Source organism: Haliotis cracherodii, unplaced genomic scaffold (assembly GCF_022045235.1).
Source record: "Haliotis cracherodii isolate W230 unplaced genomic scaffold, xgHalCrac1.p SCAF_7, whole genome shotgun sequence".
Taxonomy (NCBI): Eukaryota; Metazoa; Mollusca; class Gastropoda; order Lepetellida; family Haliotidae; genus Haliotis; species Haliotis cracherodii.
This window is the reverse complement of record NW_027266330.1, coordinates 13,572,620-13,590,873: the sequence shown is the minus strand read 5'-3', so window position 1 is coordinate 13,590,873 and position 18,254 is coordinate 13,572,620. Positions and strand designations below refer to the sequence as shown.

At 41.5% G+C, this 18,254-nt stretch overlaps 1 protein-coding gene across 1 annotated transcript in view; it reads left to right on the top strand.

Annotated features, from left to right (window-relative positions):
* Nucleotides 1–18,254, top strand: part of LOC139448341 (uncharacterized) — a 132,018-nt gene that overhangs the window by 60,736 nt on the left and 53,028 nt on the right. The window contains exons 38-50 of the mRNA XM_071229885.1: nt 60–424; nt 2,241–2,273; nt 2,598–2,700; nt 4,080–4,307; nt 5,317–5,473; nt 6,318–6,433; nt 7,098–7,346; nt 8,121–9,262; nt 12,477–12,562; nt 13,189–13,360; nt 14,925–15,012; nt 15,429–15,650; nt 16,805–17,083. Coding sequence (XP_071085986.1) covers nt 60–424; nt 2,241–2,273; nt 2,598–2,700; nt 4,080–4,307; nt 5,317–5,473; nt 6,318–6,433; nt 7,098–7,346; nt 8,121–9,262; nt 12,477–12,562; nt 13,189–13,360; nt 14,925–15,012; nt 15,429–15,650; nt 16,805–17,083 — 3,240 coding nt within the window. The remainder of the gene's footprint in view (nt 1–59; nt 425–2,240; nt 2,274–2,597; nt 2,701–4,079; nt 4,308–5,316; nt 5,474–6,317; nt 6,434–7,097; nt 7,347–8,120; nt 9,263–12,476; nt 12,563–13,188; nt 13,361–14,924; nt 15,013–15,428; nt 15,651–16,804; nt 17,084–18,254) is intronic.

Sequence of the window (18,254 nt, the reverse complement as noted above, 5' to 3'; positions counted from 1 at the left end):
CAGCCAGACTGTTGCACTCCAGATATTGTTTTCACCCACTGTGACCAATCTGTTGCCAGCATCGCCCGGGACAGCGCTTCCTGCGTGTGGGGCAACGTCACCGGCTGCAACACTCTCCAGCGAACTATCTTCAGCCTCTCCATCACAAACATCTTCCAGACAAGTCTGTCGCTCACCCTCCAAGACACCACAAGGATGCCCTTCTATGACCTCATCATCAACTTTAACTCCAAGGTCACTCTGGCCCTCACCAATCCCACCTACAATCATCTGGATCTGTGTTTTGCTGCCAAGGCAACGGCGTCCGAGTTTGAGCGGGTGTTTGTGACGGCTGGAGTTGATGGTCTCGGGTTTGAGAAAGTGCTGGTTCAGCGAGGAAGGAATATGTTGAAAAAGTTCACGAGCCTTGCTTGTAATGACTTTGGTGAGTTATCGTGTTGGGTGACAGTTGTATTGAGAAATTGTAATACTCATATGTAGAGGAGTACAGCTAGCACCACCGTTAGCTATGCAGAGTTGCATCCCTTATGATTGTGGTTGGAATACCAGTTGTGCTAAACATCCAAGACCTGCATCAGGTCAGGTTTACCTCCTACATCAAACTGGTGTTACTACTAGAGGGTGGGTCAAAGGGTAAATGGGAGCCTGTCAAGGGTAAATGGGTGCCTGTCAAGGGTAAATGGGTACCTGTCCAGGGTAAAAGTGTACCTGTCTAGCGTAAATGGGTATCTGTTGAGGATAAATGGGTGTCTGTTGAGGTTAAATAGGTGCCTGTCCAGGGTATATGGGTACCTGTCTAAGGTAAATAGGTGCTTGTTGAGGGTACCTGATACGTGTCGAGGGTAAACTGGTACCTGTCGAGGATAAATGGGTACCTGGTGAAGGTAAATGGAAACCTGTTGAGGGTAACATGGTGCCTGTCATGGGTAAATGTCTTCCTGTCTAGGGTACACAGGCTCCTGTAGAGGGTAAATGGGTGTCTGTCAAGGGTAAATGGGTGTCTGTCAAGGGTAAATGGGTGTCTGTCAAGGGTAAATGGGTGTCTGTCAAGGGTAAATGGGTGTCTGTCAAGGGTAAATGGGTGTCTGTCAAGGGTAAATGGGTGTCTATCAAGGGTAAATGGGTGTCTATCAAGGGTAAATGGGTGTCTGTCAAGGGTAAATGGGTGTCTATCATGGGTAAATGGGTGTCTGTCAAGGGTAAATGGGTGTCTGTCAAGGGTAAATGGGTGTCTGTCAAGGGTAAATGGGTGTCTGTCAAGGGTAAATGGGTGTCTGTCAAGGGTAAATGGGTGTCTATCTAGGGTAAATGGGTGTCTGTCAAGGGTAAATGGGTGTCTATCTAGGGTAAATGGGTGTCTGTCAAGGGTAAATGGGTGTCTATCTAGGGTAAATGGGTGTCTGTCAAGGGTAAATGGGTGTCTGTCAAGGGTAAATGGGTGTCTGTCAAGGGTAAATGGGTGTCTGTCAAGGGTAAATGGGTGTCTGTCATGGGTAAATGTCTTCCTGTCTAGGGTACACAGGCTCCTGTAGAGGGTAAATGGGTGTCTGTCAAGGGTAAATGGGTGTCTGTCAAGGGTAAATGGGTGTCTATCAAGGGTAAATGGGTGACTGTCAAGGGTAAATGGGTGTCTGTCAAGGGTAAATGGGTGTCTGTCAAGGGTAAATGGGTGTCTGTCAAGGGTAAATGGGTGTCTGTCAAGGGTAAATGGGTGTCTATCAAGGGTAAATAGGTGTCTGTCAAGGGTAAATGGGTGTCTGTCAAGGGTAAATGGGTGTCTATCTAGGGTAAATGGGTGTCTGTCAAGGGTAAATGGGTGTCTATCTAGGGTAAATGGGTGTCTGTCAAGGGTAAATGGGTGTCTGTCAAGGGTAAATGGGTGTCTGTCAAGGGTAAATGGGTGTCTGTCAAGGGTAAATGGGTGTCTGTCAAGGGTAAATGGGTGTCTATCAAGGGTAAATGGGTGTCTATCAAGGGTAAATGGGTGTCTGTCAAGGGTAAATGGGTGTCTGTCAAGGGTAAATGGGTGTCTGTCAAGGGTAAATGGGTGACTGTCAAGGGTAAATGGGTGACTATCAAGGGTAACAGGTACCTGTTTGTGTCTGCAACCTTGATCTTATTGGTATCATTCAATCTCAGTCTGGGTTAGAAAGTTTGTTGACAGTGGACAGTGTCTCGTGGTTTATTTCCACAGTAGCACAAATTTGAAGCAGAATAACATTCTCTTTCTTTCTTTCCAGACATCATTGATAAGGTCCTGACATACGAGGAAAGTGAGTAAACATTTTGTACATGTAAAGTTCAAAACACCTTCCCAATATTCTTGATAAAGTGTGGGACTAGACTGATATTTGGTCATGAGATATTTATTATTGTTTAAACAATCTAATTATGTCAATAAGTATATCAAATAAATATATGAAACAAATATATCGGTAACTTTTTTTTCTAAGTTTTGACTTATTTTGAAAAAGGGAATAAAATATGCTCCTCCAGAAAGCAGTAACCTGCTGCCCCGGAATGGATGTTAAATAACACCCTGATTATAAGACATCGTAAGATATATATATGGCCTGTCATGGACGTTTCTCCTGCAGCATCCTATGAGTGCAAGAAGTACATCTACCACTACAGCTCCATCCTGGTACAGAGCATCTTCAGTGGATTCCTGTCCATGGAGGATACGACTGCCCTCTGCAGGTACAAACTTACATGACGAGTGTAAAGCCTTTGTTTGTTCAACGATGCTTTATTTCGGTATGTTGCCATATACGTACATAGTAAGAAGCTGAAATAAACAAAAGCATACTCAGCATACATGTACTGATAGTGATACATTATTGCTTCATAAAATATTTGTGCAAAGTTACGTTTACACTGAAATCTGAGAGACTGAGAATTTACCAAGTTTGATTACCAATCCATTTAATTTATAAAATAAACAATTCTACGTCACGTCATTTGCTTTGTGCACACAACCCAATTTCTAAAAATACAGGTAACTCCATGGCCTATGTGACTCTATATATGACCTTGACATTGTTTCAATAAACAACATATAATTGTGCATAAAAGTACATTAAACAAACAAATCATACTTTCACACATGCGATGTGTTAGAAAATCAATCTTTCTTTATGATATTAAACGCAAACATTTATGACACTTACTCTATGGGGAGGCAAAGGGACGCACGGTGACAAACATGTGGGCTGCCTTGCAGCGCGAACTAAACCAGAAATGAGCTCTGTCTAAAAATAGGGCTGATCAATTCACAATGCAAGAGAGATAACTCTAACGTAAATTATGCACCACTACAACGAGGGGAGATGACTCTCTTTGTGTATGAAGCTGCAAGCTCTTTCCCAGCGTGTGACACCCTCTCTGCGTACATCGCTGCCACCAGTGTGCATGGTTCCATTACAAGAATCTTGAAATTTCCCCCTCTTGCCCAAAATAGAATGACAATATATTTTTGAATGGAATTATTGTGAATTGAGGACCAATCAAAACAATTTATCTAGGGAAAGAGATAGTCAACATTTGTTTGTAAATGTTTAAGTTTAAGTCAATGCATGGATGTGGCCACTTAACACTGTAGGGAGCTGTGGCTGGTGGCAGTGATAGTATAGAGAGCTCTGTGAACTGGCAAACACTGTGGGGAGCTGTGGCTGGTGGCAGTGATAGTATTGAGAGCTCTGTGAACTCCTCCATCGACCCGTGAAGATCCGGGGTAGAACCCATGCTTGCCGTAGGAGACGACAAAGAGTCAACTAACGGGATCGGGTGGCGACAAAGCTTGTCGTAAGAGTCACCTAACGGGATCGGGTGGTCAGGCTCACTGACTTGGTTGATGCATGTCATCGATCCCAATTGTTTGGATTGATGCTCATGATATCAATCACTGGATTGTCTGATCCAGACTCAATTTTTTACAGACTGCCATCATATAGCTGGAATATTGCTGAGTGCTGCGTTAAACAACAAACAAACAAACAAAACTTCTCCATCCTCAGCAGGATGTAACTAAAAACTAGCATGAAACCAAACTTACACTCTGGTTTTTCCAACTGTTTCAGAGCTGCCTCCGTAATGGAAAGGGCCAACCACACCACGGTGTTGGCGTCCTGCTCAGCAGGTTTCCGACAACAGATGCAGTTTGCCAGCCGCCTCCTCACATCCACCGTCTCGGGGGTGTGCAAGAAGCCCAGGGTCTGCAACCTCATGCGTGCTCGTCACTGCATCTCAAAGCTCAGCATCACCGTGTCCCACTATGGACTCAACACCACCCAGGAAGATGTCTGCATGTACGTGAGGCCTGTGTGTCTTATAACACAACACCCCTTGAAGATCAGTGTCTATCTTATAACACAACACCCCTTGAAGATCAGTGTCTATCTTATAACACAACACCCCTTGAAGATCTGTGTCTATCTTATAACACAACACCCCTTGAAGATCTGTGTCTATCTTATAACACAACACCCCTTGAAGATCTGTGTCTATCTTATAACACAACACCCCTTGAAGATCTGTGTCTATCTTATTACACAACACCCCTTGAAGATCAGTGTCTATCTTATAACACAACACCCCTTGAAGATCTGTGTCTATCTTATAATACAACACCCCTTGAAGATCTGTGTCTATCTTATAACACAAAACTCCCTTGAAGATCTGTGTCTATCTTATAACACAACACCCCTTGAAGATCTGTGTCTATCTTATAACACAAACTCCCTTGAAGATCTGTGTCTATCTTATAACACAACACCCCTTGAAGATCTGTGTCTATCTTATAACACAAAACTCCAGTGAAGATCTGTGTCTGACTTATCACACAAAACTCCAGTGAAGATCCATGTCTACCTTATAATCTAAAATGGAGGCATGAGGGTTGCCCAGCCATCTAAGGACTTCTCTCTGTGTGACAGGCATACCAGAAACCGATCATATGATTTGGGTTCAAATCCCGGTTCGACACAATTATGTTTCTAGGTTTGTCAGCACTATACCCATTCTCGTGGGTTTCACCGAAGTGGTAAACATCTAAGTTATACATCACTTCGGGCTTTCCTCCAACATTAAACTGACACGCCGTGAAATAACTGGAATACTGTTGAAGGCGGTATTAAACCCAACTCACTCACTCACTCATTACAAGAGAACAAATTGCGCTTTGAACAGAAACGATCTTCTTCAGCTTCTTGTATTATTAAGTAGTTGAATGATTAATAAAATTATTAAATAAACAATAATGGCATAAGAGAAATTGAATAAGTGAAAGACTGAACTGTTTCCACTCAATGTGAACAGCGCCCTGCGTTCCACGGACAAGTGCATCGAGCACAACACCTTCCGCTGCATGGACGTCATGGAGGACTCCTTCAAGGCACGCTACACTCTGGAGCGGAGTGTCGCTCTGGACATCTGTGGGGGAGTGGATGAGAGTGCATTCATACCTCGATGCAAGGTGGGTTCGTTTGCTAAATTATACAGTTCATAACTTCTGGATTCATGGTGGGTTTATCAAAATGTGTAGTGTATAATTTCTGGATTCATGGTGGGTTTATCAAAATATGTAGTGTATAATTTCTGGATTCATGGTGGGTTTATCTGAATAAGTAGTGTATAATTTCTGGATTCATGGTGGGTTTATCAAAATAAGTAGTGTATGATTTCTGGATTCATGGTGGGTTTATCAAAATAAGTAGTGTACGATTCCTGTATTCATGGTGGGTTTATCTGAATAAGTAGTGTATAATTTCTGGATTCATGGTGGGTTTATCAAAATAAGTAGTGTACGATTCCTGGATTCATGGTAGGTTTATCTGAATAAAATTTCTTAAAATATTTCAAAATCTCTGTTACTGTAAAATTATTTTACGAAAGGTGTAGAGACATATAACTACAATATATATTTGGATGGCTAATTCTCCTCTCACCGCCGTAAAGGTAACCACTCTTGTAATATTGTTTGTTTGCTGCCTCACTCAGCAATATTCAAGCTATATGATGGCGGTCTGCAAATAATCGAGTCTGGACCAGACAATCCAGTGATTGACATCATGAGCATCAATCCACGCAATTGGGATACGATGACATGAATCAATCAAGTCAGCGAGCCTGACCACCCGACCACCCGACCACCCGATCCTCTTGTAATATTGCCTGGAGGGAATGGCCTGATTAACTCTGCTGGTGAACTCTACTGGTGACTGGTTAATTGTTACAAATCAGTTGTCATGTTCCTGAGTTATCTACACAACAGTTAGGATATTGCGACTGTAAGGTCAACTATGCCAATCTACTGACAGGTGAAGAGCATGGAGTACGCTGATAAATGTTCCCCGAGAAAAGCGGAGAGATGTCTCAGGATGTTTGTGAGAAACGTTGTCACCTGGCCAATACTGAGACGAGGAAGACAATGCTCGTAAGTGTATCTACCCACTAAATGGTGTGACCACTCTTTCTGTATGCCCACACTATATAGTGTTTTTAAGTGGTCACATAGGGACCGACCATTTGATAAATGTTACTTTGTTGCAAGGTGTGTTTCTTAAAAAAATATTCAGGCTTATACTATAAACATTTTTGGCTTCAAAGATTGGCCTATGACCCAAGTTCTATTAATAAGGTATTTGCCATAATAAGCACCCTGGTACTTGGAAAGTTGACAAAGGGCTGTGCTTATCAAAACCATAAATAACGAGTTAAGTTTATTTTTTTAGATTGAGTGGTAGTGATCACTCAAAAGTCAATGAAATCTCTTTGATAATATTTACTAGGCAACTCTTAATAATGTAAAAAATGTGTGATATGCACAATAATATATGGACTGTCATGTATTTTTTCAGTTGAATATGGGGGCACTTATAAAAATTGCTCATAAATTGGTGTAGAAGTTGTTCAGGGGTGCTTATTGGAGATAGAGCTTAAAAAGGCCTCTCAGGAGGTAACACTAATTAAGTACTATTCCTTGTCAGATACCAAGTTCGTGTTTGTAGGGAGTTCAACTGGGCCCAACACTGCCTCTAGAAGGGAGGATACTCTAATTAAATATAATACCTTGTCTGATACCAAGTTCGTGTTTGTAGGGAGTTCACCCAAGCCCGACACTGCCTCCTGAAAACTGCCCAGAGCTGTGTGGAGCGAGGAGACCAACTCTCCTTCAACGGCTACCTCAACAAGATGACAGCATTCTTTGGTGAACATACCTGCAATGTTGCTGAGTACGAACAAGAGTGTTTTGAAGGTTGTGAGGTACAGGAGGCAGAGGAGTGCATCTCAAACCTGCACGTGCAGTTGAAGTCTGCGAACATGCTCGATGGATCTGCAGCTTGTGTGTAAGTAAACTGGTTCAAGTACTTCATGGTTGCGCAGTGAACTTAATACTTGCAGCCAACAGACGGTGGCCAAAATTTATGGTACCAGTTTCAGATGTGTTCATTACGAATGTAAATTAAAATGGAGACAACTCATAAGTTTTCAGTGCTACAAGTCATAACAACAGCTCTGCTGACTCAATTTTTATGGTGTCTATCAAGGGTTCAGTGGATTGACTAGGGACTTTGGGTAGCCAATTTTAAGTGTTTGCTCTTTGCGCTGAATGAAAGGGGTATTTATGGCCATTTCTCAGTCATTTTTTTTCAGAATAGGAGTGAGTGAGTGGGTTGGGTTTAGCGCCATTTTGAGTAGTATTCCCGTTATATCATAGTGTGTCAGCTTAGTATGGGAGGAAAAGCCAAAGTGATGCAGGACTCAGATGTTTACCAATTTGGTGAAGCCCACAAGCGTTGGTATGGTGCTGACAAACTTAGAAACATAATCGGGGCAAACCAGGAATCAAACCCATGATCATAGGTTTCTGGCATGCCCAAGGGACGCAACTCTGCGCGGCAAATCACGACACCTTAGACAATTATTCCACCTGTTCCACCAATGTAGAATGAAATTTGGTATATGTGAAGCTAGTAGTAGGACTCCTTTTTAGCAATATTTGATATTTTTTCTTCGATTTGGGTCCGCCTGACGCAAACCTTCTACTCTTTGTCCTATGTTGAATATCTTGTTGCTCAGCTTTGCTTACAGTGTCGTTACTCTATGTTCCATGGTACCAGGGCCATCTCTGATGCCAGGCTGTGCCTAACATCCAAGATGTCGCGGTGCCCAAAGTCACTGCAACTCCGTCTGCAAGGGAAACTGGACACCGTCCTTCGTGTCGCCAACCTCCACAATGTGGACTGCATCAACGTGTATAGATGTATATCTGACTTTGAGGGCTTGGCAGCAAAGATTTTTGGATTTTCCAAAAATGAACCAGGACATGACAGCAAAGAAGGTGGAAAATCAAGTAAAGAATCTGGTCCATCTAGCAAGGAAAGCGGAAAGAATAGCAAGGAAAGCGGGAAGAATAGCAAGGAAAGTGGAAAGAATAGCAAGGAAAGCGGAAAGAATAGCAAGGAGACTGGAAAGAATAGCAAGGAAACTGGAAAGAACAGCAAGGAAACCGGAAAGAATAGTAAGGAAACTGGAAAGAACAGCAAGGAAACTGGAAAGGAAACTGGAAAGAATAGCAAGGAAACGGGAAAGAATAGTAAGGAAACTGGAAAGAACAGCAAGGAAACCGGAAAGAACAGCAAGGAAACTGGAAAGAACAGCAAGGAAACCGGAAAGAACAGCAAGGAAACTGGAATGAATAGCAAGGAAACTGGAAAGAACAGCAAGGAAACTGGAATGAATAGCAAGGAAACTGGAAAGAACGGCAAGGAAACCGGAAAGAACAGCAAGGAAACCGGAAAGAACAGCAAGGAAACTGGAATGAACAGCAAAGAAACTGGAAAGGAAAGTGGAAAGAATAGCAAGGAAACTGGAAAGAACAGCAAGGAAACTGGAAAGAACAGCAAGGAAACTGGAAAGAACAGCAAGGAAACTGGAATGAATAGCAAGGAAACTGGAAAGAACAGCAAGGAAACCGGAAAGAACAGCAAGGAAACTGGAAAGAACAGCAAGGAAACTGGAAAGGAAAGTGGAAAGAATAGCAAGGAAACCGGAAAGTCAAGCAAAGAAGCTGGAAAAGGCAGTATTGAACATAGCAAACCGGACATTGACCTTGACCTTTCATCTTTGTGCCTGAAAGCTCGTGAAGCGTGGGAATGTGTGAAGACAGGCCTACATCTGGTACCCAGCAAACACCGCCATCTTTTCAAGACCACACTGCAGGGAATATGGAACATTGTTGAACACCGCTGTGCCAATACAGGTAGGTAGAGAAATATATACCCTGTGATGTCAGTAGGTAGAGAAATATATACACTGTCATGCCAGTAGGTTGAGAAATATATACACCGTCAAGCAGTAGGTAGAGAAATTACACTGTCATGCAAGTTTGTAGAGAAATATATACACTGTCATGCAAGTTGGTAGAGAAATGTATAATCTGTGATGTCAGTAGGTAGAGAAATATATACCCTGTCATGCAGTAGGTAGAGAAATATGTACCCTGTGATGTCAGTAGGAAGAGAAATATATACATCGTCACGCAGTAGGTAGAGAAATGTATACACTGTGATGTCAGTAGGTAGAGAAATATATAATCTGTGATGTCAGTAGGTAGAGAAATATATACACTGTCAAGCAGAAGGTAGAGAAATATATACACTGTCATGCAGTAGGTAGAGAAATATATACACCGTGAAGCAGTAGGTAGAGAAATATATACACTGTCATGCAAGTTGGTAGAGAGATATATACACTGTCATGCAAGTTGGTAGAGAAATATATACACTGTCAAGCAGAAGGTAGAGAAATATATACACTGTCATGCAGTAGGTAGAGAAATATATACACCGTGATGTCAGTAGGAAGAGAAATATATACATCGTCACGCAGTAGGTAGAGAAATGTATACACTGTGATGTCAGTAGGTAGAGAAATATATAATCTGTGATGTCAGTAGGTAGAGAAATATATACACTGTCATGCAGTAGGTAGAGAAATATATACACCCTCAAGCAGAAGGTAGAGAAATATATACACTGTCAAGCAGAAGGTAGAGAAATATATACACTGTCATGCAGTAGGTAGAGAAATATATACACCGTGAAGCAGTAGGTAGAGAAATATATACACTGTCATGCAAGTTGGTAGAGAGATATATACACTGTCATGCAAGTTGGTAGAGAAATATATACACTGTCAAGCAGAAGGTAGAGAAATATATACACTGTCATGCAGTAGGTAGAGAAATATATACACCGTGATGTCAGTAGGAAGAGAAATATATACATCGTCACGCAGTAGGTAGAGAAATGTATACACTGTGATGTCAGTAGGTAGAGAAATATATAATCTGTGATGTCAGTAGGTAGAGAAATATATACACTGTCATGCAGTAGGTAGAGAAATATATACACTGTCAAGCAGAAGGTAGAGAAATATATACACTGTCAAGCAGAAGGTAGAGAAATATATACACTGTCATGCAGTAGGTAGAGAAATATATACACCGTGAAGCAGTAGGTAGAGAAATATATACACTGTCATGCAAGTTGGTAGAGAGATATATACACTGTCATGCAAGTTGGTAGAGAAATATATACACCGTCAAGCAGAAGGTAGAGAAATATATACACTGTCATGCAGTAGGTAGAGAAATATATACACCGTGAAGCAGTAGGTAGAGAAATATATAGACTGTCATGCAAGTTGGTAGAGAGATATATAATCTGTGATGTCAGTAGGTAGGTAGAGAAATATATACACTGTCATGCCAGTAGGTAGAGAAATATATACACTGTCATGCCAGTAGGTAGAGAAATATATACACCGTCATGCCAGTAGATAGATAAATATATACCCTGTGATGTCAGTAGGAAGAGAATTATATACACCGTCATGCCAGTAGATAGAGAAATATATACACTGTCATGCCAGTAGGTAGAGAAATATATACACTGTCATGCAGTAGGTAGAGAAATATATACACCGTCAAGCAGTAAGTAGAGAAATATATACACTGTCACGCAGTAGGTAGAGAAATATATACACCATCAAGCAGTAGGTAGAGAAATATATACACTGTCATGCAAGTTGGTAGAGAAATATATAATCTGTGATGTCAGTAGGTAGAGAAATATATACACTGTCATGCCAGTAGGTAGAGAAATATATACCCTGTGATGTCAGTAGGAAGAGAAAAATATGCATTGTCGTGCCAGTAGGTAGAGAAATATATAATCTGTGATGTCAGTAGGTAGAGAAATATATACCCTGTGATGTCAGTAGGTAGAGAAATATATACACTGTCATGCAGTAGGTAGAGAAATATATACATTTGTTCCTTTTCTTTGTGAATTGGTGTTGCCAGTGACAGACATTATTCAAAATGTAGAGATCCTGATCCCGCATCTGACCCTGCGTTACACAGTTATCAGTGTACTGCTGTGGTTACTTTGCCACTTCGCATACTACCAATGGGGGATGGTTCACGCGACAAAACATCACTCACCATCTGACCCTGCGTAACCGCAGACACAGTTATCTGTGTACTGCTGTGGTTACTTTGCCACTTCGCATACTACCAATGGGGGATGGTTCACGCGACAATACATCACCATCTGACCCTGCGTAACCGGGGACACAGTTATCAGTATAATGCTGTGGTTACTTTGCCACTTCGCATACTACCAATGGGAGATGGTTCACGCGACAATACATCACCATCTGACCCTGCGTAACCGCGGACACAGTTATCAGTATAATGCTGTGGTTACTTTGCCACTTCGCATACTACCAATGGGGGATGGTTCACGCGACAATACATCACCATCTGACCCTGCGTAACCGCGGACACAGTTATCAGTATAATGCTGTGGTTACTTTGCCACTTCGCATACTACCAATGGGGGATGGTTCACGCGACAATACATCACCATCTGACCCTGCGTAACCGCGGACACAGTTATCAGTATACTGCTGTGGTTACTCTGCCACTATGCATACTACCAATGGGGGATGGTTCACGCGACAATACATCACCATCTGACCCTGCGTAACCGCGGACACAGTTATCAGTATACTGCTGTGGTTACTTTGCCACTATGCATACTACCAATGGGGGATGGTTCACGCGACAATACATCACCATCTGACCCTGCGTAACCGCGGACACAGTTATCAGTATAATGCTGTGGTTACTTTGCCTCTACGCATACTACCAATGGGGGATGGTTCACGCGACAATACATCACCATCTGACCCTGCGTAACCGCGGACACAGTTATCAGCGCACTGCTGTGGTTACTTTGCCACTATGCATACTACCAATGGGGGATGGTTCACGCGACAATACATCACCATCTGTTGGCTGTGAGCTGAAGGGCATCGTCTTTGATCATGGGTCAAACAATGATAGAATTGTGCATAGAAATATTCTGACTAAATGTTTATCAATGTCAACTTGTTTTTGCCACCAGTCCGACAGAGTTGCTACAGCTGCGATGGAGCACTGACTGATGAGGAATGTAACGCCAAAACCATGCGATGTGGCCACCAGGAACAGGTAGGAACTTGCACAGGAGTGGCTGGTCTGGATGTAAACTCATTCCTGATTGGCTGGTCTGGATGTAAACTAATTCCTGATTGGCTGGTCTGGATGTAAACTAATTCCAGATTGGCTGGTCTTGATGTAAGCTACTGGTAATTCTTGATGGGCTGGTCTAGATGGACACAAATTCGTGATTAGCTGGTCTGGATGTAAACTCATTCCTGATTGGCTGGTCTGGATGTAAACTAATTCCTGATTGGCTGGTGTGGATGTAAACAATTTCTCAACAGCAGGTTTGGATGTAAACTAGTTCTTCATTGGCTGGTCTGAATGTACCCGGTAAACAAATCTGTGATAGGATGTTCTTATTGACTGGTCTGGATGTAAGCTACCGAAAATTCTTGATTAGCTGTTATGGATGTAAACTTATCTGTGATTTGCTGGTCTGGATGTAAACTATTTCCTGATTGGCTGTTCTGGATGTAAGCTAATCTGTGATTGGCTGGACTTGATGTAAATAATTCTTGATTGGCTAGTCTGAATTATGTTGCTCAGTGATGGTAATTCGTTTTTGTGACCAATGAAACCATGGAAGGAGAAGAAATCATGGCTTTGTGTAATATGTGTGATCTGTTGCACAGATGTGTGAGAGTATCTTGAAGCGGGATTCTGACAACAAACTCCGCTTCTACAAGTCCTGTGTGCGGCCATCTTTCTGTACAATGACCTGTAAAGGCAAGGGAGATGACTGTCGCAGCTTCTGCTGTGTCGGGGACCTCTGCAACAAAAAGTACAACGTTGAGAGTCCCGTCGGTTTGTACTTTCAAATGTTCCAAATTACCAACACACAACTTAATAAATTTATTATAGAACTAATGGATCAAGGAAACTATCTGAATATTTTGTTTCATATTTTGTATGACAAGGGTTAAATGGAAAATACCTGGATATTTTTTTGTTTTTTGGTTGTGACATTATGGGCTGAAAGGAAACTTACTGAATATTTTGTTTCATATTTTGTATGACAAGGGTTAAAAGGAAAATATCTTGATATTTTGTTTCATATTTTGTATGACATTGTTAAATGGAAAATATCTGGATATTCTTTTGTTTTTAGGTTGTGACATTACGGGCTGAAAGGAAACTTACTGAATATTTTGTTTTATATTTTGTATGACAAGGGTTAAAAGGAAAATATCTTGATATTTTGTTTCATATTTTGTATGACATGGTTAAGTGGAAAATATCTGGATATTCTTTTGTTTTTAGGTTGTGACATTATGGGCTGAAAGGAAACTTACTGAATATTTTATTTTATATTTTGTATGACAAGGGTTAAAAGGAAAATATCTTGATATTTTGTTCCATATTTTGTATGACATGGTTAAGTGGAAAATATCTGGATATTCTTTTGTTTTTGTTGTTGTTGTGACATTATGGGCTGAAAGGAAAATATCTGAATATTTTGTTTCATATTTTGTATGACAAAAGATACACATTGTCATTGAAATGTTTTACTTGTTTTACAATTGCAAGTGATTATTCTATGCGTTTTTTCGGTTGTATGTTTTGTTGCACATTACTGAAAACAATCCCCATGCTTAGCTGACAGGATAATAAGTAAATCTAATTCACCCCCATGTTTAGCTCACCTGACTGAAAGGGAAGTACTGTTCCTGTTTGCGATATTTTTAAGTTTTGACAATGCTCTGAGAGAGCTCAACTTCACCATCACTGTTTCTCCTTATGCCAACATCATATTTTGGACAAATTATTGGAGTTTTGTATGTATGCAGAAAATATTTTCGAGTAACAGTGCTGACAGCTACTTTTGTTCAGTGGCTGTCATTGTTGACATTCTAGACTGTTGTCTACATATCCAGGTGAGCTACAGTGCTGGGACACTAGTTTTAATGATTGGAGGTTTTTGCTGTCGTCTGCAGATCAGTCAATAAAATTGAAAGTGTGGCCCTAGACTTGATAGAATCAGAAACTTATTGGTTCAAGTAAAATGTACAATATCGTTTTCCAAAATGCATTTTGTGAAATTTTGATATCAAATCCATACTTACGAGTAGTTACATGTAGCCTTTACACAATTGACCTCTTACTTTTTATCATGCTCAGTGAAGCTGGTAACAAGGAGGCTTGACATGAAGAACATGGTTGGCATTGATGATAAAATATGCTACAGTCAAACACCTTTGTGTCAAACTTTGATATGTCAAACTTACGAAATCTCGTCTTGAAGTAAAAGCTTGGACCCTTCTTTATTCATCATTTTTGGTTGTGTCAAACCTTGGATTACTCGAAGTATTTAAGCAGTTCCCTTCGACACAACACTGTTTGACTGTATCTTCCTGTTAAATGCTTACAGAGCCACTGACGTGCCGTGTCGATAGATCTGTGTCTTGTGCCCTCAGCCTCGTCAGGAACATCGTCAACTATGGGGAAGTCAAGTGCAGGTACATAGTTTAAACAAAATGATCTGTAATTTGTTTGTTTATTTTCATGCTTGAATCTTCTGTAGATAACTTACATTTGTTGGCAGAAAATAGTTTTTATTTACATGTGCCTGCTGTATGCAATTAAGAATAAGACTTTCTAAAAAATATTACATTTGTCTGTATTTTTTTTTTTTTTTTTTCTTGTAATAATTTATTATGTTTATTCATTGAATTGGATACGTAAAATAGGGGTGGCCAGGTAGCTTAGTGGTTAAAGCGTTCGCTCATCACGCTGAAGACCCGGGTTCGATTCCCGACATGTGTACAATGTGTGAAGCCCATTTCTGGTGTCCCTGGCCTTGATTTTGCTGAAATATTGCTAAATCGGCGTAAAACCATACTCACTCACTCACTCACATCAAAATATTTTTTAGTTCAAGTCGACGTGACCTTGAGTGTATGGAGAAGAACACCCGCGAGTGTCGCACACCAACGTTTGTGAGCCTCAGTACAACGGCGTTCTCTGTCATGTCCTCGATCTCTGAGTCGACCTGCCTGGTCGAGGTCACATCCTCGTCATGTGGCTCAAAGGCCATCCTGTCCACATACGCCATCTTGAAGTCTGGGTATGCAACGCTCGACGATAAGATCTGCAGGTAAGTGAAGGCTAAGCTTACTCTGAAACATTTTTTTTAATAATTAACCTAAGATTATAAAAATTTCCCTTGACTTCATTTTTGCCAAAAAAATCAGATACTACCAATAAATACTGATTCATTCAGATTAAATTAAAGACACAGTATTTCATTCACAAGACAATGTTTCTGTTACTTGATTGTTGGAAAGAAGAAGCCTCTAAAACTCCCCTGCAACTGGCACTTGGCCCAAGCGTTAAGAAAGTTATCAAAGGGGGGGCACTTAATAAAACAATGCACAATGAGTTAAATTTGATTCAGAGATTGAGCAGTTCTGGAAAAATTTAATTCAAACATCGATGAATGTTGTTTTCTGATAATAAATATAAGGCAATTGTATACCCTTCTACTGTGTCCAAAACTGTATTCTCCCATAGTGTTCACCTGTCCAACACTGTATTCTCCCATTGTGTGTTCACCTGTCCAACACTGTATTCTCCTATGGTGTGTTCACCTGTCCAACACTGTATTCTCCCATGGTGTGTTCACCTGTCCAACACTGTATTCTCCTATGGTGTGTTCACTTGTCTAACACTGTATTCTCCCATGGTGTGTTCACCTGTCCAACACTGTATTCTCCTATGGTGTGTTCACTTGTCTAACACTGTATTCTCCCATGGTGTGTTCACCTTTCTAACACTGTATTCACCCATGGTGTGTTCACTTGTCTAACACTGTATTCTCCCATTGTGTGTTCACCTTTCTAACACTGTATTCACCCATGGTGTGTTCACTTGTCTAACACTGTATTCTCCCATGGTGTGTTCACTTGTCTAACACTGTATTCACCCATGGTGTGTTCACTTGTCTAACACTGTATTCTCCCATGGTGTGTTCACTTGTCTAACACTGTATTCTCCCATTGTGTGTTCACCTTTCTAACACTGTATTCTCCCATGGTGTGTTCACCTGTCTAACACTGTATTCTCCCATGGTGTGTTCACTTGTCTAACACTGTATTCTCCCATGGTGTGTTCATTTGTCTAACACTGTATTCTCCCATTGTGTGTTCACCTTTCTAACACTGTATTCACCCATGGTGTGTTCACCTGTCTAACACTGTATTGTCCTATGGTGTGTTCACCTGTCTAACACTCGATATTCTCTTTTCCCAGGGGTGTGAATGAAACAATCCAGAGTCTTCAAAGAATTGAGGACAAGGGAGTGTGCACTTTGTCCGAGCTAATCCCAGTACGACAGTCGCTCAACCTCATCAAACACCAGACTGCTGGATTCTGTGGAAGGGCAGCCACATCTGTCACATCATGTCAGCGAACCTCGAGGGAAGTCTCCGGATCAAGAACCGGGAAATGTGGTGGCCAGTTTTTGACCACTGCCTATTGTGTTGCCCAGGCCATCAGGAAGTTCAATCGCGATGGGGCCACATTCTGTAGGTAGGTTTAGCCTTTGTCAATGCGTCATGGACGGTGGGGTAGGCTGGTAGTTAAAGTATATGCTTGGCACACAAGATAGGTAGGTTTTAGCCTTAGTCAATGCGTCATGGACTGTGGGGTAGGCTGGTAGTTAAAGTATATGCTTGGCACACAAGATAGGTAGGTTTTAGCCTTAGTCAATGCGTCATGGACTGTGGGGTAGGCTGGTAGTTAAAGTATATGCTTGACACAAAGGATAGGTAGGTTTTAGCCTTTGTCAATACGTCATGGACGGTGGGGTAGGCTGGTAGTTAAAGTATATGCTTGGCACACAAGATAGGTAGGTTTTAGCCTTAGTCAATGCGTCATGGACTGTGGGGTAGGCTGGTAGTTAAAGTATATGCTTGGCACACAAGATAGGTAGGTTTTAGCCTTAGTCAATGCGTCATGGACTGTGGGGTAGGCTGGTAGTTAAAGTATATGCTTGGCACACAAGATAGGTAGGTTTTAGCCTTTGTTAATAGGTCATGGACTGTGGGGTAGGCTGGTAGTTAAAGTATATGCTTGGCACACGACATAGGTAGGTTTTAGCCTTTGTTAATACGTCATGGACTGTGGGGTAGGCTGGTAGTTAAAGTATATGCTTGGCACACGAGATAGGTAGGTTTTAGCCTTAGTCAATGCGTCATGGACTGTGGGGTAGGCTGGTAGTTAAAGTATATGCTTGGCACACAAGATAGGTAGGTTTTAGCCTTTGTCAGTGCGTCATGGACTGTGGGGTAGGCTGGTAGTTAAAGTATATGCTTGGCACACAAGATAGGTAGGTTTTAGCCTTTGTCAGTGCGTCATGGACGGTGGGGTAGGCTGGTAGTTAAAGTATATGCATGGCACACGAGATAGGTAGGTTTTAGCCTTAGTCAATGCGTCATGGACTGTGGGGTAGGCTGGTAGTTAAAGTATATGCTTGGCACACGACATAGGAAGGTTTTAGCCTTAGTCAATGCGTCATGGACTGTGGGGTAGGCTGGTAGTTAAAGTATATGCTTGGCACACAAGATAGGTAGGTTTTAGCCTTAGTCAATGCGTCATGGACTGTGGGGTAGGCTGGTAGTTAAAGTATATGCTTGGCACACAAGATAGGTAGGTTTTAGCCTTTGTCAATACGTCATGGACGGTGGGGTAGGCTGGTAGT